Below are 24,155 nucleotides of genomic sequence, written 5' to 3' on the forward strand. Positions count from 1 at the left end.
CTCATCTTAACAATTGGTAGAGAGCTCTAAATAAATCTGCTAAACCTGCCATGTTTATCATCCACAATGATGTTAAGTTTCTAGTAGCTCTCACATGTCTAATTCACAGCTTCTGCTCATATAAAATAATTAAACACTTCACAGAGAGAATATGAGGATAAAATGAGATGAAATAAGTGGGAAAATACACAGTGCTGTGGAAATGCAAGGTTGTACTTATTGCTACCATTGAGGGGAGTACATCTCTCTAAGACCCAAGATTTCTAAGTAACTTGGAAGGAAATTTCTGCCTGCTATGGAATTTCTTATGACAGTGAGAAACCATACCAAATATTTCTGAGAAATGAACAGAAATTGTGGAAGATAATATGCACTCTTTCTCAGCTTTGAAAATGGAAATCTAGTAGGTCTGAGGGGGAAAGGCCATAGAATTCTGGAAAATATAACTTAGGACTTTTTCAGAATTAGATAAAATTATAAAATTAAGGAACTATAAAAAAGTTAGGCAAAAGTAACAGGAAGAATAAATTGAAGGATGCAAAGGGAGAATGAAGTAACTCTCCCAGGTCACATGGCCTACCCCATTCATCAGTTTCCCAGTCATGGGAAGAAGTGATTCTGCCTTGCATAATGGCTAAGGCTGGGGGGGGGGGTGTAGAATGGGCCTGTGGAATAGCTGCCACCAGTTCAGCCAGCCCACATTTGATTTCTGGAACTTCACATACCCCCTGCATTTTGAAGAAACAAGTAAGACTACTAAGCTTCTGGGGGGTGGGGTGCTGGGGTTGTGGCTCAGTGGTAGAGCGCTTGCCTAGTCATGTGAAGCACTAGGCTCGATCCTCAGCACCACATAAAAATAAGTAAAAGGTATTGTGTCCATCTACACCTGAAAAATTAAAAAAAAGATTGCCCAGGGCAAGGAGGTTATTAGTCTCTAAGGGAACTAGAGACAATGAAGGATTGGAGGATAGGGGAAGATATAGAAAGGGCAGACTTGGCATCATTTGTTTATACTCTAGTTTACCAGTTCTGGTTTTCTTAGGAAGAATCTAAGAGGCTGAAAGACTGCTTTTATTCTTGTATGTCAAGGAAACCCTCAGATAAATGACTAGAGGCTTCTGAGACTGAACAGGTCTTTGTGCTCACTTTCATCTAGTCATAGGATAAGGAGTAGGCTTCTGCTGGGTCATCTTACTGGCACTCTCCATTAGCTTAGGTCACCTCCCCATTAATGTCCAGAGCTACTGGTTGTTTATGAATTGTCTTGTCACAGTTTTAAAACTAAGGCTTAAGTCAGTATGGTGACCATACCTGTAATCCCAGGGACTCAGGCAGCAGGGGCAGGAGGATCGCAAATTCAAGGCCAGACTGGGTAACTCAGAACCTGCCTCAAAATAAAAAATAAAAAAGGCTTGATGTGTTGGGCATGGTGGCGCATGCCTGTAATCCCAGCAATATGGCCCTAAGTACTTGGCGAGACCCTGTCTCAAAATAAAATATAAAAAGAGATGGGGATGTGGCTCAGTGGTTAAGTGCCCCTTGGTTAAATCCCAGCTACACCCCCGCCCCCCGAAAAGGCTGAATGTACTCCTGGGTTCAATCTCTGGTACCATACACAAAAAAAATTAATAATATAAAACTAAGGCTTGTTTTTTAAATGTTGAATGTACCTAGGTCTCTACAGAGAGATTCAAGGACTGCAGTCTTTGATTACTGCAGTTTTAGAGCAAGTGTTCTTTAGAGCATAGGCTGCCTTAATTCTGTCTCTCTATCTGTCATAAATCATATTCTGAGTAATAACACTGATCAACTGTAAGATACACCTGCAAAACAGATTAAATCAGTCCCCTCTACCGGGAAAAAATGTTAGGTTAAACTGAGTTCTTTATGAAAATCTCACTTTTTTATCCACTATCGGTGATGGCTAATGAAAATTTGTAGAGACAAATTTCTGCTACTTAATGTTGCATTAATATTGCTCACATCACAGAAACCAGTTTTGCACATCATTGCTGTTCAATCTAAATACAATGCGATCATCTCCTCATCACACAAATATTAGGTACCAACCATATGCAAAAAATAAACACCATCTGTCTTTAACATTTCTGTTTTAATTATGTAAAATCAAATATGTTTGGCAATTACTTACTGGATCCATATATGTGCCTGTAGAATGCCAATCATACGGTCTCAGGGCTAAAGATCAGAAATCAAATCAAGGAAATGGGTTCTATTCTTGGTGCTGTCCTTGACTTCTGTGTGACCTTGTCTGGTTACTTAATCTGTGCTTCCATTTCCCCTTCTGTAAATGGCAACTGCCGGTCCTCCCCTTTCCTCTAATACACAGCTATGAAGGAGTTAAATGAGAAAAATCACTTTAAATTACATTTTCTATTTTTGAAAAAGCTTGAAATAATTTCTCAGTTGTTGTACACTGATATTTCCCTTCTGCTTTTTATAAATCATAAAGCAATTTGACCATTAACTCTGAGGATTAATGACAAATTAACAGAAAATTTCAGTTTATAAATATAAAATGCTTTCATATAAATAATAATCTGAATGAGGCCCTGGATCCCATCCTCAGCATTGCAAAAGAAAAAAAAATACAATAGTCCCACCAGCACTGGTGTCAACCTGGACCCACTTTGCCAGCCTCTGTCCCGAAAAGGCTTTATCCTTCCCTACCCAGTTGGCTCTAAAACCTTGCTTTTTTTATTTGGTCTTTTGCCAATTAGTCCCTTCAGGATGCAGAAAATGGTGCTGGTTTCTCAACTCATGGAAAGCTTTTTCCTTTATTATCTAAAATGGTAAATTTTCTAAGAAAAACCCAATGGACATAGTTGGACCCTCAAGGAACCACTTCCAAAGCTCTATAAAGTAGGTCAGCCTGAAATCTAAAATAATTACATACTTTAGAACTTAAACAGAAAATAACGGTCCCTGCCACTCTCAATGACAATTTGATGTCCCATTTCTGAAACACTCTTCATCTGCCCCAGTAGGAAAGCACTAGTGGGGGTGTCTAGAGAAAGCTGATCACTCCAGGACTAAGTGGGATTTGCTCCTTGCTCCTGTGGGGAGGAGGGGTGGCCTAAAAAGCAGGGAAAGGCAGAGGCCTCTAGGAACTCTGAGAGCAGCTTGCCTAATTGCATTTCTCTATTGTTTACGTTAGCAAATTGGCAAGGAAAAGAAGCCCAGAATCATTAGGGATGTGTCAGGGATACATCATTTGGGAGAAACATAGTTTTGTTCATCAGTGGGGTATGTAAAATTAACAGGACAAAACCAAAACAATTGCTAATGGTAGTTAATTAGAACTGTACTCAAGGACCCAAATTTAATTGACTGCCAACATAAATGTCTATTATTTTTATGCTATAACAATTTTATGTCCTGTAGTTTGTTTTCTATCTACAAAATGAAAGCTTTAACAATTCGATTGAAAGTCAACATTTCCTGGGGGCAAAATGTAGGTCAGATGTCTGGAAGGAAATGGTAATTTAAGAAGACTTCTGCTTTTGGAAATATGATCACTTACCTCATGTTTTAATATTTACCACGTTGTTCTTCAATATACTTACAATTTGTGTTCATGTGTCACTTATCATGTATTCTGTGCAGTGTGTATGCGTATGCAGGCTTGAAGCAAGCATGCTACAGAGAATTTTAATTTACCACAAACAAACCCTGAATAAAATGAGGACTTTAAAGAAGACCACTTGACCAAGGACCACTTTAGCAGAACTCTGAGCTTCAACAAAGCCAAATAAAACTGGCCATCTTATACAAGAGGCTTTTATCACAAGCCAAAAATGAATGTTCACTTACTAATGAGAAACTTCTCACATTCTATTATGTAATTACTGGTTAGTTGAGGAAGTGCACACTGCCCAATGTGAATGTTCAGACAACAGCCCTTATTAATATTTCATACAAAGTCCTGAGAACAGAGCACAAGTTCATTTGCCAAATGCCTCTTTCCCACTTTCCTATGCTTTGTGAGATTTTCTTTTTCCCATTCTTCATAGTACTACAGTGAACCTGATGAGTAATTGTTTCTAATGAAGTAACTGTCTCCCATAATTGCTATCAAACATTTCATTATGTGTTTTAAACTAAAAGGCTGAGTCATAGGATGCTGGATTTTTTATAGAGATCTGTTCAGCAAGAGTCAGTGTAGCTTCCAGGATTAGGAATACCAGAAGACAGTAACACAATTTGGGAACACTCCTTGAGAATACTGACAGAACCTTTCCAATTTTCTTTGGCCTTAGTCACTTGCATAGCATGTGCAAAGTACAGGGTCCTACCTGTAGCACTAGAAAGAGGGAGGGGGCATTTGTATTACTGAATCTAGAAACTATTGTCCTGATACAAGATCTTTAGGTAATAGAGAAATAACACATGGCATCTATAAAACAAGAACCTATGCGTGGACATCTACATTTTGTATATGTCTCCACTGACTTGGTAGGTCATTTTTCAAAATCTAGCGGAATCTAATCTGTAGATTTAATGTAAATTCAGTGCTTTTTTAAGTGAAAAAGCAGAACATGGTGGATTGAGAAGATGCAGAGGGTGTGTAGGATTTAGACTATGGCCTTCTCAGGCAGTGCCTCATAATGAGCTTCGAGTCACTAGTCCTTGTTTCCTCACACTTTCTCCAAAAGCCTGTAGAATGTTTTGCCATCTTCAGTTCAATGGTCTGCTCAATTATAATAGCTATAATGAATTTCACCAGTATTCCCTGTCTATTGTCCAAAGCTGTGTTCATCCCTTCACACACATTATTCTTAGTCTATACAACCATTCTACATAATGATCATAATTTTCTCAGTTTTGCCATGAGGAAAATGAAGCTCAGAGATTTATTTCTCAGGTATTTTCAGATAATGGAATTAAAGGAGAAGGACTAAATAGGTGGCATTGCAGAAGGTGCTTTTCACTGGTGTTCCACACAAATCCTCAGAGTTGGTAACTGTGAACTCTCTAAGGATGGAGCAAAAGTCCTCTTGGGGACAGGTTTGGGAAAGCACTCGCTCATCCTATTAGGCTTGCTCTTGTCAGTAGTTAATTTGAGAACACCTGTTGAGAGCTGGGGATGTAGCTCAGGGGTGAAGTGCTTTTCTCTCATGCATGAGGCCCCAGATTCAATTCTCAACAACTTCAAGAAGAGAGAGACAGAGAGAGAGAGAGAATATGAATATGAATATATCCTGAAGATTCTGGAAAGTCAAATGGAAAGGGAAAGGGAAAGAGACAAAGATGTGGCAGAGTGATGCAGGGATATTTATGGGTTGAAGTTTTAGAAAGGACATGCCAGAAGATTAATTTGGTTTGATCATTGTATTAGGGCTGAGAAGAAATGTGAAAACCATAATTAGAAAGGCAGATTTGAACCTGGCATGAAATTTCTGGAGTGGATTCAGTCATTCCTCCCAGCTCACTTTCTCTGGCTCATGCCTGGGTTTTCTGTTATCTACAAACCATAAGTCTACCTTGTCATTTCTTATAGATTGATGGCATTTTACAGACTCATTACTGGTAATCTTATTCTTATGGCTCTTCAGCATGTTATCACAAGCATTGAAATCTCTGAAATTCTGCCTCCCATGTCTAAAAAATCAAAGCTTTGGATTTTTACTCTGGCTTTTTAAAAATATTACATGGGCACACATGCCCTTAGGCCTTTAATGTTCCATATGCCTTGTCCTCATTGAGAATTATGTAATATGATCACTTATTGCTACATTATTGACAAATATTCCTTTGTAAACTGGAAAAGGTTTTTAAACAAGTAAAGTTAAGAAAAGTAAAAATGTGTTTTCAGAGACTATCTAGAGCCACACAGAAGATTATCCCTGGTAGAAGATGTGTGACCTATCATTTCTATTTGTATTTTCCTTATAGATAAGTTCCTAAGCACTTCCCTATGGGACATGGTTTTATATACACTTTATATGTATTACCTCATTATCGCAGAACTTCTATGAAACAGAGACTATAATTATCACCATCACAGAGAATGGAAGGACCCTGTTGGAAAACCTATACTGGTTGACGTGTCAGAAAGACTACAAATGAGTGGCCATCATCAACCAGGCAACTAAAAGCACTTCAGCTGTCATTACAAGGGTTGTTTTCTATAACAACTGCTTGAACATTAAAATGAGTAATTTGGGGGTAAAAGCTTATGAGCCAGAAAGCAGATGTTTTAAGAAGCCTCTGTTGTGACATCAAGAGCCGATTTTAGAACGTGTTAGGATACAGAAAGGCAATAAAATCTATAGTTTAAGGACAAGGACTTAAGAGCTTAAGTCTTGGTTTTGCCTACTGCCATCTACCACCTATGGGATTCATGGCAAAAGAATCTCCTTGAGTCAGGGTTTTCTCATCTATACAAAGGACAGCACTGACATCATAAGTTTGTTTGGGGGAATTATTATTATTGTGCACCTCACACATGCTGTGTAAGGTGAATGAACCCCATCACCAGACATGTTAGAATTAAATGAGATAATATAGGAAGGACTTAGCCCTCTGGCTGGCATAATGCAAGTGCTAAGTTTGTCTGCTGAAAGTTATCCAGTACTTTTAAATAATCTTAGGCAACCCTGGGGCTGTGTACTACAAAGCCACTTCCCTCTGAAGTGGCATCACATATACATAATATCCTGTGAAAGCTGACAATAATCTGACAACATGATCCATGGTATTAGATTAATATACTCCCAGGAAACATGCTTACATTTTGGAGAGGGACAGGTCTTGTGACTCTGATGACTTGTTCCAAAGAAGTTAGAATGGGACCAGAAATGGTAGGTGTTTCAGATTATTTAAGAAATTAAGGGAGTTATAGTAGCCTGGATCTACTCTCACTTATGAATTCTTTCTCAGCTATTAAGTGCTCACTGAGTCTTGTTCAGTCCATAGTAGCATATGGCTCTTGTCATTTTATTTGCCTGTGCTCTACTGTATTCTAATATTTTCCCATGAAGTTGACTTGTCTCTTCAATAAACAGAGACATTCCTTAATAACAGTCCAAAGTAAATCATGTACTTTCAGGGGGAATGATTTTACACCTGAAATGAAATGTGAATGAGAAGACTTTTAAGTGGAATAAAATAGGACAAGTAATTATGAGCCAATATTTTTGCTACTCTTGGAGGAGAAGTAGAATAGTGTCAGTTTTCTATTTTCCATTAGATCAGAGATACCGCTTCACATGTCAGCATCTTTGCCTAAATTGAAATTATCCAGGTCTATCAATTTGTCAGGAAATGATACTGCTAGGCTGATTCTATCTAGGACCCCATCGGCACCCAGGTCTTCATTGATATTAGTTGTTGAGAATGGATAGGTGCTGATAGTGGTGACACAGTGTTAGTTTAGGAGGTGTGTGTGAGGTTACTGGATGATCACTAGTGCCCCTTTCTTCAGCACATTTGAGATAAGTGATAGATGGCAGGGTTGACACCTGATGTGAGGTTGGGTCCAGATCTAATCAGGACATTCTTTGTCAGGATTCATTCTTCTCATCAGGCAGTTAACTGAGCACCAGACATTCATTTCTCATCTACCCTAGGGACTGAGGTGATAATGATGAGCAATTCTGCCTCCCATGTCTAAAAAATAGTCCCCGTTCTCAAGTAGCTCTCAATGTAGTCAGATAACCAAATGACAACATAACTGATCTGTTTTCGATGTACCAGGCACTGTAGACATTATACAAATTAACTCATTTGGTATCACCCTAGAATTTGCTGATGTCAAAATGCTATTCTTTAGATTTTTTAATTTAATTATTTTCCTTCTATTTGCCCTTTAACACCTATAATAGAACTATAATAGTAAGATATGTAACATCAGGTTGCCTCTTTGGAGTTCACAAAGCTAAGAACATATTCAGTCCCAAAGAATTTGTAGTGGTTCACAAAAAGTATAATAAATAATGAAACAACTCTGGATGAAGGAAAAAAATAAGACAATACAGAGCTGGGGCCCACATGCTAGTTGTTGAGACAAGAGAAGAAACAAACATTTCCAAAATTAAGGGATCCAAAATATGAAAACATGTCTAAAGAAGTACAAGGCTTCAGTGTTTTGACATCCAAGAGAAATGACTTCTTCTCTCACATTCTTTGGGACACAAACTCCTCAACCATGTGGATGTATAGGACTGGTAACTCTGACATCCCTTGGTATTGGCAATGGCAGAACATCAAAGCAGAATTTTTAAAAGTGATTTTGTGGGCTGTGATCCAGGACAAATTTCAGAATGATTCAAGTAATCAAAAAGTCTACAAGTCCTCTGAACAATTTTCTATGACTCTGATTCTCATAACTGGGCTTTTGCTATCCCGAGTTACATATCTAGAAAGTTATAAAACCACCATTTGAACTCAGATCTGATATCTTAAGATCTGTTCTTTTTGCTAAATTGTGGTTTCCCCATCTCCAACCCTGAAGACTTTCTGGACATTTCTATCCACTCTCTAGTAAATAAGCCACTATCTTCCTTTTTAGAAGAACAAAATACAGTAGTAGTTTGAAATATTCTTCACTGAGTGATTGGAGGTAATATCTTAAACTCTTTCCTGAATATGTTGAAGGATATTATTTGGAGCCACTCCTAACATTTCCCTAAAGATTTCTTATTTATCAAACCACTCTTCCTTAGCTGGCCAGCCAGTCCTTTACTGAGAAAAATGAGTGAACAAAATCGATGTTCTCTTTGAGGCTCCTCTCCTCCCTGAGTGTAACCAAGTAACTGTCCACCTTTTCAGCTTCCCAGTCACCCAGGTATAGGGCTGAAGATACTCTGGGCCCTGGCTTAGATTCTGTATATACTAGATAGGAAAGGTGGGGAGAGGGGACCACCAGAGCTCACACTAAAAGTGGAGGTGAGAGAGGAAGAAAGGAAGCAAAGGCTGACAGACAGGCCTTATTCCGAGTGAATGGACCATAGGCCCTCGAGAGCAGGAAGCAGCATAAGCCAAGGCACTCACGGAAAAGCTCTTATCTAAACAGAGGTGGCCCAGGGTGCTGGATCCCCTCCACCATTGTCCAAGAAGCTGACCCAAAACCTACAATCCCTGAAACGCTTCTCCACTGCTGCTTCCCCACCCCCACTGAGAAAAGAAGAAATTTTCAGTATGGTCTCCAGGGCGTCACTAGGTCTCTAATTGCACAAGAAAGTCATTCCTCCAGAGTACCCTCAGCCTGACCTTGTGACCACCCTGAAGACCCTGGCCCTCTTCCTGAAGCAAAAGGAGCAGGAACCATTCTATACAAACATTCCTTTCAACCCTAGGCCTTTTTCTGCCAGCATCCTCTCCTCTATATTGTTTTATTTGTTTTAAGAGAATGCGAGAGGTGGGGAGAAGATAGTGTTTGCAGATTCTATCAATCTGATGGCTCAGACACACTATCGCTAACATTCTGACACAACACGCCTGGTAGCAGAGGAATGTTTACATCAGGCCCTTCTGCAGGATGGTGCACCATAATGCAGAGCCAGCCCTGGTCTTGCCCTCTGGCAAGCTTCCAGGTGGTCTTTCTTTTCCTATCAGTTTTTTTTTTTAAAGGACATTTTATAGTCTTGATTTGCTCTTTATTACTGTTCTAGCCTTTGTTTCTTAATTTGAAATGATTCAATATTCTTTACAAACAGATTCTAATCACAGTTAGCTCGTGCAGTAAAATCCCATTAAACAGATAAGTAGAGTACCCAGCTTTTATCATCCAAAAAGAAAAAAAAAATTATTCTCTATCTTGGGATGCTATTGAATTTTCTAGAGTCTCCTCCCTGCCCCCCCCCCAATTAAATGGGCTTTAAGTAGACACTGAAAATACACACACACACACACACACACTTTCTCTCTCTCTCTCTCTCTCTCTGTCTCTCTCTCTCTCTCTCTCTTTCATTCCCAGGCAGTGGCTCAGGCAATAGGCAGCCATCGGATGTAGGAGTACTCAGTTCAGCCCTGCCCTCTCCACCTCTATTCCAGAGGTGCTCTTTAGAGTACTAAAGTTTATAATAAAGCAAGTGAGTTCATCCTAGAATAGCCAATGGGTGATGCAGACAAAAGTAAGTTCCCAGGAAAAGAAAAAGATTGATAAAAATTAGCTTATTTTATTTTGTTGCAAGATTTTAAAAAATGATAAATAAAATCTGTCAGCCAGTAGAAGGCAAAAAGTTCCCAAAATTTTTTCATCAAAGTATATTTATGACCTAAACTAAAGAAATTTTATGTCAAAATGTAATTATGAATAATTCCTCTACCACCTTCCTCTCATCCATGTCTGCCAAAGGACTAGGTACATCTTCCTCTTGGAAATTAAAATTTTCTCATAGTGTGTGACTTTGTGCCAGTCTGAATTCAGAGAACTCCCAGAGTTTTTCTCTGAAACAAGTGACTCCGAGCCAGACTCCCCCTAGAAAGTATGATAGGAAAGATTTGGGAGGTTCCTTGGGAATAAAGTTACTCTGGGTGATAGAGCTCTGGTGTGATGGAAAGAGGACATGAGGGTTCTGCCCAGCGCTACCCTTTCTCTATGAACCTGAGAAAGGCATTTGATCTTTCTGGATCTCAGTTCCCTTACTGGTAAAAGGATTTGTGAAATGGGGACCATGATTCTTGCTTCTTGGGGGACTGTGAGAACTAGTTGAGGCAAAATGAATGTATATATCTCCTATCCCAAGCCTGGCAAATAGTAGCAGCTCAATAACAACCACTTCCCTTCTGCCAGCCAAGGGTAAACCATAACAGAATTGAGATTTTTGGGGAAAAAAAATGTCAGCTTAATATAATTTCTAGTAGGTTAAAAGAGGATCCTAAAATAAAACAAATACCTATTTATCTTAGGAGTCAGCAGTAAAGTAGACCTTCTAGAACTGGTGTGGTTATTTAACTAGCAGAACATCATCTTATTATAAAATGAGAATTTGATACTGGATAACAACAGGAATCTTGGGTACCATAACAAGCTCTAGATGGCAACTTCTAAAAAGGCTAAACGAAGAGTTGGACCACTCCATCAAATTCTTCAGAGAAAAATTCTGTCATTTTTACCCAATTCTGAAATTGTTACCCAATTCTATTTTTTTCTCATATGAGAGAGCCACTTTCAAGAAAATGTAAATACCATCAATGACTAAAGCTCACCTAGAGTCTTCCTTCTGATTCTACCAGATGTAATCATCTATCTTCTAAAGAAAAGCAAGTACAGATCTGAATTTTAGGCAGGGGTGGGGAAACAGGAAGAAGGAATAAAGAAAACCTAAAAGTCAGAATTATTAAAAATCAGCACTTAAAAAAAATTACAGGTAAATGAATGTAAGAGTACTTTGGGGAACATACTATGCATCGTATTTGCAAGTGCTGGATTTGTAAAGGTGAATAGAAACTGTGGTGAGCTCAGGAACTAACTGCAGGATAACAAGGTAAGATCTAATGACAACTGTACTGCAGAATCTGCACACAATGGACATTTGACATATTTTGGATGTAAGATGAGAGGCATTAACCACATTTTGGACATAAGCTAACCTAACCATGTTATAAAAAAGTGGCTAAAAAAGACATAAATTCCCAATGCACTAATAATGTTAGTATAGTGAATATCTGAGGCTTTTCTTCCTATATACAAAAAAGCACTGGGGTATAATAATTTCTGAGTATGTGACAGTAGTCCATAGATCATATTACCTATGGTATAAAGGTTAAGTGCAAGATTCTGAAGTGAGCCAGAAATGAGTACAAATTCTAACAGCAGCTAATACTGTAGGTTTGACCTGTATTGGCTTCACCTTTTGCTGTGGGTCCAGACTGACTTTCCCTGATTTTGGTCACGAAAGAGTCAAATATTTTTATTTATTTATTTATTTATTCATTTATTTGATAGTTGTAGATGAACAGAATGCCTTTTATTAATTTTTATGTGGTGCTGAGCATCAAACCAAGTGCCTCACTCATGCTAGGTAAGCACTTTTCCAATGAATTACAACCCCAGCCCAGAGTCAAATATTTATAAGTGTAAAGAGAACAGGGCAAATCCATTACCACTACAAGTATGTAGGTCATTAGTATGTCATCCACATATATGGAGGGTGGCAGTTTCCCATTATGTGTCAAGAGAAGAAGACTAATAACTTAGACCAGATGGGAGAGCTCTCCAGATGGCACCCAGTTGGAGTTAAACAGATTGACATGTCACATGTAGGGTCCCAGCTCCACGTGTGGGATACATAATTGGCCGACTTGTACTTTATTTGTCAATCTCTGGTCCAAAACTAAGTTGTTTCAACTCTAGGGCAATTGATAGAGAAGACATGGAATACTCTCTTACCCCCAGAATTCCTTTTTTCCTTTCACTGGTTATAAATACCTCCATGCTATTATACTTGGCATGCTATATGCACATGGAGGTAGGAGTCCTAAAGCTCATTAGGAAAGGGACAGAGGCTTGGAGCATAGAGAGGACAGCACGGACCTGAAGCTGATAACAGTGGCCTTGTCCAGAATAGTGCATGGGAGCTTTCTTATCTCGCTTTGGCAGGAGGTGCTGTGGGCTTCCTGTGCGAAATCAGGAGCGAATGCTGCTTTCCTCTTGTTGTTCAGCTTCCTCCCCCCTCAAGACGGTTCCCAGCACAGTGATTATCTTTGCATCTTCAAACATGGCACAATCTACTTCCTTAAGAGCTTGATGTATTCTTAAAACTTAGACAAATTCCCCTCCCCCTAAATCTCTTTTCAAGTGTTGTTATAGAGTTAGGCTCCTAAATGACATTCTATTTTTATGGTTCCAATTACAAAGAGGGAAAAATAACAGCCCCTAAATTAGAAAAGAGCCACAGATTCTGTCCTTTTCTTTTGGAAGACCTGGCAGTAAGTCAGATATGGTTTCCATAGTAGGACCTGTGCAGTTTGTAACTATCCTTGGAGCTGTAGGCAAAGTGGGAGGTGGGGGGTCGAGGGAGAAGTGGAGAGGCCAGAGGTCAATAGACCCTAGTGAGCTCAGTCAGTAGACTGTATTTCCCCTGGGAAATGCCTAGACTTGCTTTACTCTAACATGTTTCTTTGCATTTCCTGAGGATCAAGTATATGAATGTATAATCTTTGACTAAAGCCCCCTTATCTTTTTCATTGCTTTAACAAAGAGAATGAAATATAGAGCCTTCTCCTGCAGATACAAGAGAACCTCAGGTGTCTAATGTCACAAGCTTAAGTGCACACGCAAGTGTCTAATCCAGGTGTACACACATGTATACACACAGATTATATATACTCATGTATGCACTGAGGGCAGGGAAAGGTGAAATCAAATAGTAGTTCAAGGCACAGATGTTACAGTCCAGAAAATAGAGAATACTTATAATAAAAAACAGGGCAAACTGACTTTTATATAATGATTTATATAAATCATTTAATCATTTATTTAATAATAAAACTGTATTATTAAAATGTTTCCAATAAATGAGAAAATATATAATTTAAGGTTTCTCTAATAAAGGAGGATTAAAATGTTCACTTCTCTTACCTGATGATTTTAAAGAATAGCTAACAGGAATCAAAGAAATTTCTTAAGAAATGGCCATACCTTCTTTTATATTTTAAATCTTGTAATCTAACTGTAAAAACAGATATTTCTAAAAATATTTGGAGAAATCTGACATATGGATTAGGTACAAATACCAACATGGAATTGCTAATCCTATTAGGCATAAAAGTAGCATTGTGGTTACTTCGGAAAACATGCGTATTTTTTAGAGATATGCACTGAAGCACATAGGACCAAAATAATATGTCAGAGATCTGTTTTAAAATGTTTCACAAAAGGAAAAAATAAAAAGCAATAAGGGACAGATGAAGCAAATGTGGCAAAATTTTGATAAATGAAATCTCAATGATGGGGCTAGGGGTGTACCTCAGTTGTAGACCACCTACCTGGCCTTGGGCCCTGGTTCCATCCCTAGCACTACCCCCTTCCTCCCTGCCTCCCACTCACACACACACTAAAAAACAAAACAATCTTGGTGACAGATACATGGCAGTTTCTCATATTATGCTCTCTACTTACCAATACATTTGAAAATAATAAAAACTCTTCATAGAAATATAACAGTACTTTATGCTGTCTGTACTTTTACAAATATTTATGGAATACCAATTACAGGCTAGTCCCTTGCTTAGCTATAAGGACAGGGTGAATAAGTTGACATGACCACTGTCCTCCTCTAGCTATTCCCACTGGGGCTTCAGAGCAGTAAGTGGCCACTGAGAAGGTAGTGATTACTCTGCAGGAGGATGTTACAGGGCATATAACAAAGGAAGGGGTGCCTAGCCTATCACATTAGACAGTTTAACATTCTGGGGCCCTCCCAGCTCAAAAACCACAGAGAGGAATAACTGAACTTTTTTTCTGACCCTCATAATCCCATATATCCTGGCTTCTTTCTTTCTTTATCCTCCCACTTTCATTTTACATAAATCTTTACTGCTGTTGGCTACTTAAGATCAACCACTCATTCTTTCTGGAAATAAAGCTTTAAAATTCCTTCTGGTTTGAAAATCTCCAGAATTTGCCAAAAATGGGTAAAATTGAGACAAGCAAGATTTTTGATCACCAAAAGTTCTAGTTCAGAAGGTAAGAATACAAAATGATGAAATATTTTAAATAAAAAGAAATTTCATGGACTCTAATGATAACATCATCAACCTTATTTTATAATTAAACACTTGAGGCCTAAGAAGTTAAAGAGCTTGCCATGATACCCCAAGACTTGAAAAGAAATAGACTGAATTTCATAACCACTTCAAGATGTTTGTTTCCATATGCATTTAATTAATCCTGGAAAAATTTAGCAGTTCAACTGAATATTCTGACTAAAAGCCAGCCTTTTATAAGATGTGAAATGCTATTATTTCCTCAAGGTTTCTATTCATTAACATAACTTCACTCCCTCCCCGTGTCTGCATGTTACTTCCACTAGGAAAAAAATTATAATCTAGATATTAATTTTTCTAATTTATGCAGTTTTCTTTAATATTTGGAACATGAAGGACTTATGGCAGCATAGTGCTGTTTTTTTCAATTCAAGTAAATACATTTGCTATTTTTAACTTCTGAGAAGGAATACAGGAAAAAATCTAAGGAAAAGAAGATTTACATAAAATTTGTGATTTTGCTATCTAGGGACTTAGCCAGTGGTTTTCATTTCACCACTGACTGAACCACACTGCAAAGCAACATTGTAATGACATACATTTTGTTTAATAGGTATGACTTTTGTTCCAATAATGAAGAATCCTTTATCCTGGATCCTGAAAGCAACACAGGAAATAGAATTGAGAGCATCACTCAGCGTACAGCAGTAATAGAAGGAAAGAATAAGGTACTGTTTGTAAAAATTAGCATTGGGATATTCTAAAAGTACACTCTCATCTGTCTGTTCTAAGAACGAGAAGCAATCCAAATGCTCAAACAAAATTCAGAGAGAGGAAAAACAGTATCTGAGATATGTCTTCGTGAATATATATATTATTTAATCTGCTGTATTATTTAACTGACCCCGATTCTAAGATAAGGAATATTCGTTCTTAATGGAATAGATGGTGTTTTCCTTTTGAAACCCATCCACATCAGCAGTTTTCAATCTTGGCTACAGGTTAGAATCCTCTACCAATTAGCATTACAGACAAATCTCTGGGGTGGAGCCCAGGACTCATCAAACTTTCTAGGATTCTAGGATGTAACCAGATCACTGACATACATAAAGTAGGATTCCAATAAACAAAAGCTAATACAAGTCTAAGGCTAAACTTGAATGTTTCCATTTCACAAAAAATCATGTTTTCCCCTCTATATTTGCCAGGGCGAAGCCTAAGTTGGGATGTGCGAACATACACAGTCTATCAAGGTTCTTCAGCCTAATCGGGTCTAGCAGACATTTTTTTTTCCTGCCATTCTTGGGCCATTCATTCCCTCTTCCCCCACACCCCAGCCTTGGCAATGGCTGACACCCTGTGAACCAGGCAAGTCTCAGTGGATTACAGACATAGTGACTTTTTCCCTGTGAACTAGTAAAGAATACACTTAAAAATCTGCCATCATCATGCACAGGGAGAGCAGAAAAAAAAAAGAAGAAGAAGAAGAAAAATCAAATAATCCCTTGCTGAAATGACCATATACATGTGCATTAGAATAGATTGTTAATACAGATGGCACTTTCTGCTGGAGTGTGGTGATGCTTATACATTTATTCAGTCATATTCTTTGCATTAGAAGATGAAAAAGTAGATGCCTTCATTCTCCATGTAGGATTAACAATAACAACAAATATCTGTATGCTTCATTATGTAAAACCTTCTGATGTGCTAATGTCACCATCATTCTTTAACAAACCAGAGTGGTTTTCCCCATTTTAAATATATGGACAACTGGGATGATGTTTAACCCAAAGCCACACAGCTTAAAAGGGTAAATAATAAGAAACTGAAACCAAAGTCTTTCTATGTGAAACCCAGTTGACTCTCACTGCTAAGTAAGCCAATACAGAAATTAAAGTGATGATGGCTTATATGACAATATCAACAGTCACAGATTTAGCAACATTTTTCTAGTTACAGCAGTAGTTGTAGGTGGTTTATAACTTTTTTTAACACAAAAATGAGCAAAGCTTAAAAACATTCCATGATTGGAAAGCTGGGAATGGAACCACCATTTGACCCAGCTATCCCACTCCTCAGTCTATACCCAAAGGACTTAAAAACAGCATACTACAGGGACACAGTCACATCAATGTTTACAGCAGCACAGTTCACAACAGCTAAACTGGAGGGCCAACCTAGATGCCCTTCAGTAGATGAATGAATAAAGAAAATGTGGCATATATACACAATGGAATATTACTCTGCAATAAGAGAAAATAAAATCATGGCATTTGCAAGATAAATGGATGGAATTGGAGAGTACAATGCTAAGTCAAGTTAGCCAATCCCAAAAAAACAAATGCCAAATGTCTTCTCTGATGTAAGGAGGCTGATTCATAGTTGGGTTGGGAGAGCAGCATGGGAGGATTAGATGAAGTCTAGACAGGGCAAAGAGGTGGGGGGGGGAGGGAGCAGGCATGGGGGTAAAAAAGATGGTGGAATGAGATGGACATCATTACCCTAAGTACATGTATGAAGACATGAATGGTGTGAATATACTTTGTATACAACCAAAGATATGAAAAATTGTGCTCTATGTGTGTAATATGAATTGTAATGCATTCTGCTGTCATCTATAAAAAATTAGAATTTTTTTTTAATTCCATGACTGGTATTGAGAGAGCAGTTTAATGAAATATTTAAATAAGAGAAAATTCTATAAACTTGAAGGAATAACCTGGGTGATGCTACACTTTGGGGGAGAATAAAAACTATCTCAGTTTAGTAGAAGTGGACAGCAAATCAGTTGTACTAGAAAAATTTCAAGACACCATTAGTAGTGTCTATTCATTTGGCCTTTTCCTGACCATGTCAGGTAGATATACTTTTAACTGTTGGATATTTAAAACAAAAATTTACAAGTTAATTCCATTGGTAACTTCTACTCCTATTTTGGTATCTTATCAAAATATGCAATATGAAATAAATGGAAAATGAGAAAGCTATGTGAAATTTCTGATTACTTTGAACTATGAAGTAGCAACCTGACTCCATGTATAATACCTATAAAAAATGATAACAAAACCCGACTAAGATCAAAGAACTTCCCCAATTTTCTCATGTATGCTTGGAACAGATATATTGTCTTGTAATTCTGTAGTTAGGCAGAAGATTTTAAATGCAGACTTTTTTTTCTTTGTACCAGGGATTGAACTCAGGGGCACTTATCCACTGGGCCACATCCCTAGCCCTTTTTATATTTTATTTTGAGAAGGGTTTTGCTAAGTTGCTGAGGATCTTGCTAAATTGCTAAGGCTGGCTTTGAACTTGCAATCTTCCTGCCTCAGCCTCCCAAGCTGCTGGGATTAAAGGTGTACACCACCACACCCACATGCACAAAGCTAGTAATTATATCACTTGATCTATACTACAGAGCCCCAGGGTCAAGCTCTGCCCCTATTTGTATAAATACTATAAATCAGTTCACCATTCTCAACTAGGGGGTCTCTCCCCAAAAAAGAATGGAATTAATCATATTTGCTCTACTTAGCTTCCTGTTATAAAGATGAGAAGCCCTATATATACACTATTATAATAAAATGACTACCATATTCACCCAAATGCAATTTACCAAACTGATGCAATCATGCACAATGAAGGTTACCGTTAAACAATTCTTTGCATTAAAAAATCTTTTAATTCTCTTTCTAAACAAAGTCAAAATGTATATAGGGTATATATCCTACAAACATCTATAATAGTAACACATTAGACTTGAAGAAAATTATTGATTTAATGTTCTGAGTTTAGGCAAATTTACTAATTTTACTTTTAGTATTGACTGTCTTTTTGGGGGGCATAGGGGTATCTTTTATATATCTTGTTATTTCCAAATCATGTGCAGTGTTCTTCATTTACTTTTTTTTTTATATAGAGAGAGTGAGAGAAGGAGAGAGAGAGAGAGAATTTTAATATTTATTTTTTAGTATTCGGTGGACACAACATCTCTGTTTGTATGTGGTGCTGAGGATCGAACCCGGGCCGCACGCATGGCAGGCGAGCGCGCTACCGCTTGAGCCACATCCCCAGCCCCTCTTCATTTACTTTTAAACTGTATTTTTTATTCTGTAAATGTTTACAAAGTAAATTAGAGTCCCAATTTAGGTGGTGATGATCCCTTTATCTGCAATCACATATATAGCGTGCCCAGCAATGCTACTCTATAGGTCAGGCATAAGGGGGTTAGCACTAGTGCTGGGGCACTTGCTACATATTGGAGGGAGGGTTGTGTTTTGTTTCGTTTTTTCGGTCTGTTTAACTCAAGGAAGGATATGAGGGAAATAAAAATGAATTTCCTTATTGGCAGATTTTGGCCAGATTTGTGAAATGTGAGTCATCAATTACAGTGGCTAATAGCAAATGTAGAGTTTTCATATTGTTAAATGAGTTGCCAAATTCTTGGGCTCATGGATATAAAATAGGAAGTAAAAGGAATCCTATGTTAGAAAAAACACACAGGAAAGACACATTGAAGCATTCTGAAAGGTCAGAGAATCACTACAATTTCAATGTAGAAACATTTCCATTGAAATCATTTGAGGGCCCATTGAGAAGTGGGTGTGCTGTATGATGCAAATCTGAGACAGAAGCAGCAACTCTAATCACAGAATTACAGCTTGTGTTTCAGTTCCCACACAGCCCCCAGGTTAATTTTAGATTATTCTTTGACCTTTGTCCATCTACTTTTATTGCTCCCTGAAATGCTCAAAAGCATGCTGAAACATCCCGAAATTAAAACACTGTTCCATATATAGATTTTTTAAAAACTAGTTACAGAAATTGGGCTGAATGACACTCACCCCATTCATTCAAATGACATTGTAAAAGCAAATTACTAATGCTTAGCAAAAGGGAAGGAAGGAAGGAACATGAAGAAACTCCAAACTTATAGTACTTGCCAGTAGTTTTCATGCATGTTCCTGGGTCATACAGAACCCAGAGACTGGACTAGTCAAGTCTGTTTCTAATATCCAAATCCTTGAGATCCTGGAAGAGCAAGTGGAAGCACCCCCAAATCAGAAGTCCCCCAAAGTTTAAGTAGTAAATATAAAGAATGAAAAATGAGTTCTTTAAAAATGTAGAATTACATTGGATTGGAAACCTCACCAAAACCCTGCTTACCCCAAACTAACCAACAAAATTGAAATTTTTTAAATGTTAAGTTGATGTATTTGTCCTGTGTAATAAGGCACTGAACTTTTAAAAATATCTTTATCTTGGGCTGGGGATGTGGCTCAAGCGGTAGTGTGCTTGCCTGGCATGCGTGCGGCCCGGGATCGATCCTCAGCACCACATACAAAGAAAGATGTTGTGTCCGCCAAGAACTAAAAATAAATATTAAAAAATTCTCCCTCTCTCTCTCTCTCTCTCTTTCTCTCTCTCTCTCTTTAAAAAAGAAAAAAAATATATCTTTATCTTATTTATTTTTTATGTGGTGTCAAGGATCGAACCCAGTGCCTCACACATGTGAGGCAAGTGCTCAACCACTGACCTACAAACCCAGCCTGAGGCACTGAATTTTAAGTAGATGTGTGAAAGAATTGTTTCTTCTGATCTTCTGAGAGATCGGAACTTGGACATTCGAATTTTATTTTAGCACTGTTTCTTTCTTTCTTTCCTCAATCTTCTTTCATTTATTTTTAGTTGTAGAAAATGAAAACTAAACATGGAGATAATTCAAGTAGATATCCTTGAGAATTTCTTTTGGTGTTCACTATAAAATAAATTATTAAAATTTCAAACGTATGTTACAACTCAAATCCTTGGCACAGCTAGAAATAGTGATACATGCCTGTAATCCCAGGGATTTAGGAGTCTGAAGCAGGAGGATCAACAGTTTTAAGGCCAGCCTCAGCAACTTGGTAAGACTCTGTCTCAAAATAAAAAGGGCTGGGAGTAGCAAAGACCCTGGGTTCAATCCCCAGTACTGAGAAAAGAAAAAATCTTTGGTACTTTCTCTTAAAATATTAAGGTGATATTTGGTGCTCCAATTGTTCACTATTTTCATTTTTCCCCTTTGAAATAGTAATATCCGCTTATGATCACTGGAGGACAGATCTGCCCCCTTTTAATTTTTTTATATATTTATTTTTTAGTTTTAGTCAGACACAATATCTTTATTTTATTTATTTATTTATTTATTTTTATGTGATGCTGAGGATAAAACCCAAGGCCTCACAAGTGTGAGGCGAGCGTTCTACCGCTGAGCCATTACCCCAGCCCCTGATCTGCCCCTTTTAACAAAGATCAATGCGCTGACACCTACTGTCCTATGCAAAATTGTCTTCACACTCAGCTACAATTCACACTTGAGTTTTTTCTCCTGATCAGTTTATATTTTCAAATATCTTTTTTAATGAAAATGTTTAAATTTATAATTTGAAGATATACTGTCTGTAAAAAGAGATGTACTCTAGAAAGGAGATAATTTTTAATCAAGTCAATCATAGGACATACATTTCATCTCATTTTAAAATTTTCTTCAACTATAACCTTTTCATTCACCAATCACATTTTCAAACCACACAACATTATAACAGTTGAAAAACATCTTGCAGCTTATGTAAAATGCTATCAAAGAAGGAAAACAGCAATTCTGTACATGGAGCATTTAGCTTATGTGACCCAGCTCTGCTGATGAAAGTATTCTAAATGAAAAACCCAAAGTGTAGACAGAACTTACCAACAGATCTATGTTATTCAATTTTAAAAGTTTTAAGTGAGAAGCAATATGGTACAAAGACTGAGGCACTAGAGTTAGAAACATGGGGCGTAAGTTCGACCCAAGCTACTCTGTGTTCTTGTGCACCTTGGGGTGAATCACTTAACCTCTATAAACCTCAGATGTCCCATTTGTCAAACAGGGTAATGCTCTCATCTCATAGGTATAAAATGAGGATTAAAGAGATAATGCTATATGCCATACAGTGTGCAAGGCACTTTAGAAGCAAGGGCCACATAAGGTACTCAGAAACAAAGAAAAAAATGTACATTTCCATTATTTTCTACTTCTATTTTAAAAGAAACTTTGGTGAGGGACATTCTGGAGTAGGCCTGATTATAGAGAAGATATCTGGTTTTGGAAGGCATCATTAAAAGAAGAAAGATTTGAATACATTCCTATCTTCATGGTTCTTCATATAACAGATTCATATCACCTCTGGGTACCATAACTTTATTTTCTGATTATACAAAAATCATGATTTATGTTGGAGCCTTGATAATGGCTACTGCCAGACTATCTGCACAGGTTTAAACATGCCAAATGTGCACATGTGAATTGACTTTTCCATGTAATGAAATTCAGTTCTTGTTCTTGGTTGCTCTGAGTTGAATGAAATGAAAATCTTTTAAATAGAAGCTCTAATATGACTTACTGATGCAGGTAACTGCTATCTGAAATTTCCAACACTGTCAAGTGGACAGAATTGGTTTTCCACTTATTTAATGAACAATACATCTGAAAATCTAAGTAAGTTTCTACTTAGGTAACTTAGGATAAACACTTGAGAACATACTTCATGAGAAAAACAGTACCCAAGCTGACACATGCAGAAAGCTTCACGTGAGGTCCTTGTTTCTGAACCTGTTGCAGACTACCTTGAAGCATCTGAGCCCAAGATTCCTGAGACAACATAAGGCAGTCGGAATCTTACTTGATGATCTCTACTGCCCTTCCAGCTGCCACCAGCTAACAGTTCCTTTCACATTGCTGTCTATGTCTCCTAATAACTTCCATTTTTTCTCATGATAAAAAGAGATGGCTATCAGAATTTTTTATTTCCTTCCTCTTATCAAGATTACTAACAAAAATAAGAAAAGCTCTCTTTCCAACTACTCTCTCTGTTATTTACCTAATACAGTGTTTCTTCTTGAAAGAGAATATATATATTTGATCTTCAAATATAGCAATTATTCTCTCTTAAAAGTTGTTAAGAGTAGTTGAATGAAATGAACTACTGTGTCATATTCATCTCTGTCTCCATGGCAATATCTAGACAATCTGATGATTGCTCAATAAATGTCTGCTAAATTGAATGAAAAAATGCCACATATTGCCGACATTTTCATTACCAATAATTTCAATAATACACAGAGAATATATGGGTAAATGTAATTAAGCAGATGCGCCAACATTTAAAAGAGAAAGCATTTAGAAAAATTTAAAGCAATGAGTTTGCTGGCTAAAAAAATTAAAAGCATGGTTTTAGTCTTCATGGTCTGTAGATTAAAGATAGAAATACCTTAATTTATTAGATGGGATAACAGACCACAAATAAATTGCTTAGTATATTCCTTAGCAATTCAAAATGTTAGGACCCTTCCCAATAACCAAACCACTTGTGGAATATGTTCACCACCTGAGAAAAAGTCCTTCATCACATTTTAGCCTATGAATTACTGTAGCTTTTAAGTCACCTCACCAATCAATTATACTTCAGCTAGGACACCTGATCAGTACTGAAGCATCAGCATTGTCCCTCTAATTACATATCCCATAACCAGTTATTTGTGCAAAGATTTATATGTAACTGGATCAACTTGTGTTTGTGTGCATGTGTGTGTAATTTTAAGTATGATAAACTAGCTTTTTTATGTACAATATATATTACTTGTTTAATCAGGGATGTGTTAAATTTAAGAATGTTCAACAACTTGTCTCATAATTTTTTTTCCTTATCAGAATGCCATTCTTCAAGCTGTCTAAAATGATGTTTCATTATTTTTCAGGCATCACAGTTTAAAAAGTACTTTCAAGTTCATACAAACTTGACTACTGTTTAAGAACAAAATTGTCAAATAGCACTAAAATCTAGTAAAACTGCACTGAATTCATCATTTTATATTTTAATGTTCTAGATTACAATTGAAAGAACTGAGAAATTATGTAATTTACAAACACACACACACACAATTTCAGTAAGCTTTTTAGCCTCTCATCTCCTTCAGTACCATTTGAAAGCTGCATCCACATAAGAGATATGGTTCAGCCAAACTTTCTCTTCTGTCCTTGCTTACTTAATATACCCTATATAGAACCAAACACAGAAAAGACCTATTTCCAGCTGGCATCCATGCTCTGAGCTTACCCAAACAAGGGAAGGACTTGGCCTCACCTGTTCCTTTTATCGACATGGAACTGACCACCTCATAGAGTGGGACGTGCAGTCCCACATCTCAGCTTAAGGTCTATAATTGTTATGCCAGCAACACAAGATAAGCCTGAAACCCTCGTATGAGTCGGATGTCATGGGCCCCGGTCTCCTGAGGACCTGCTTTCCTGTTATTTTTCCATTCTTGTTGGGGCTCAGCAAGGGGAGAGCTTCATAGTAACCACCATTCATACAATACTGTCTTTGTTAAATGAATGAAATAATGGAATCATTTCAATCTTCTGAAGTTGCTTAGAGGGGTGGGGATATAACTCAGTGAAA

At 37.4% G+C, this 24,155-nt stretch overlaps 1 protein-coding gene across 1 annotated transcript in view; it reads left to right on the top strand.

Moving 5' to 3' along the window:
* The window catches only part of Flt1 (fms related receptor tyrosine kinase 1), a 173,323-nt gene that overhangs the window by 67,442 nt on the left and 81,726 nt on the right, over positions 1-24,155 (top strand). Inside the window, exon 11 of the mRNA XM_076872583.1 lies at positions 15,290-15,404. Within this exon, the coding sequence (XP_076728698.1) occupies positions 15,290-15,404 (115 nt within the window). The remainder of the gene's footprint in view (positions 1-15,289; positions 15,405-24,155) is intronic.

This window comes from Callospermophilus lateralis, chromosome 12, assembly GCF_048772815.1.
Source record: "Callospermophilus lateralis isolate mCalLat2 chromosome 12, mCalLat2.hap1, whole genome shotgun sequence".
Classification (NCBI taxonomy): domain Eukaryota; kingdom Metazoa; phylum Chordata; class Mammalia; order Rodentia; family Sciuridae; genus Callospermophilus; species Callospermophilus lateralis.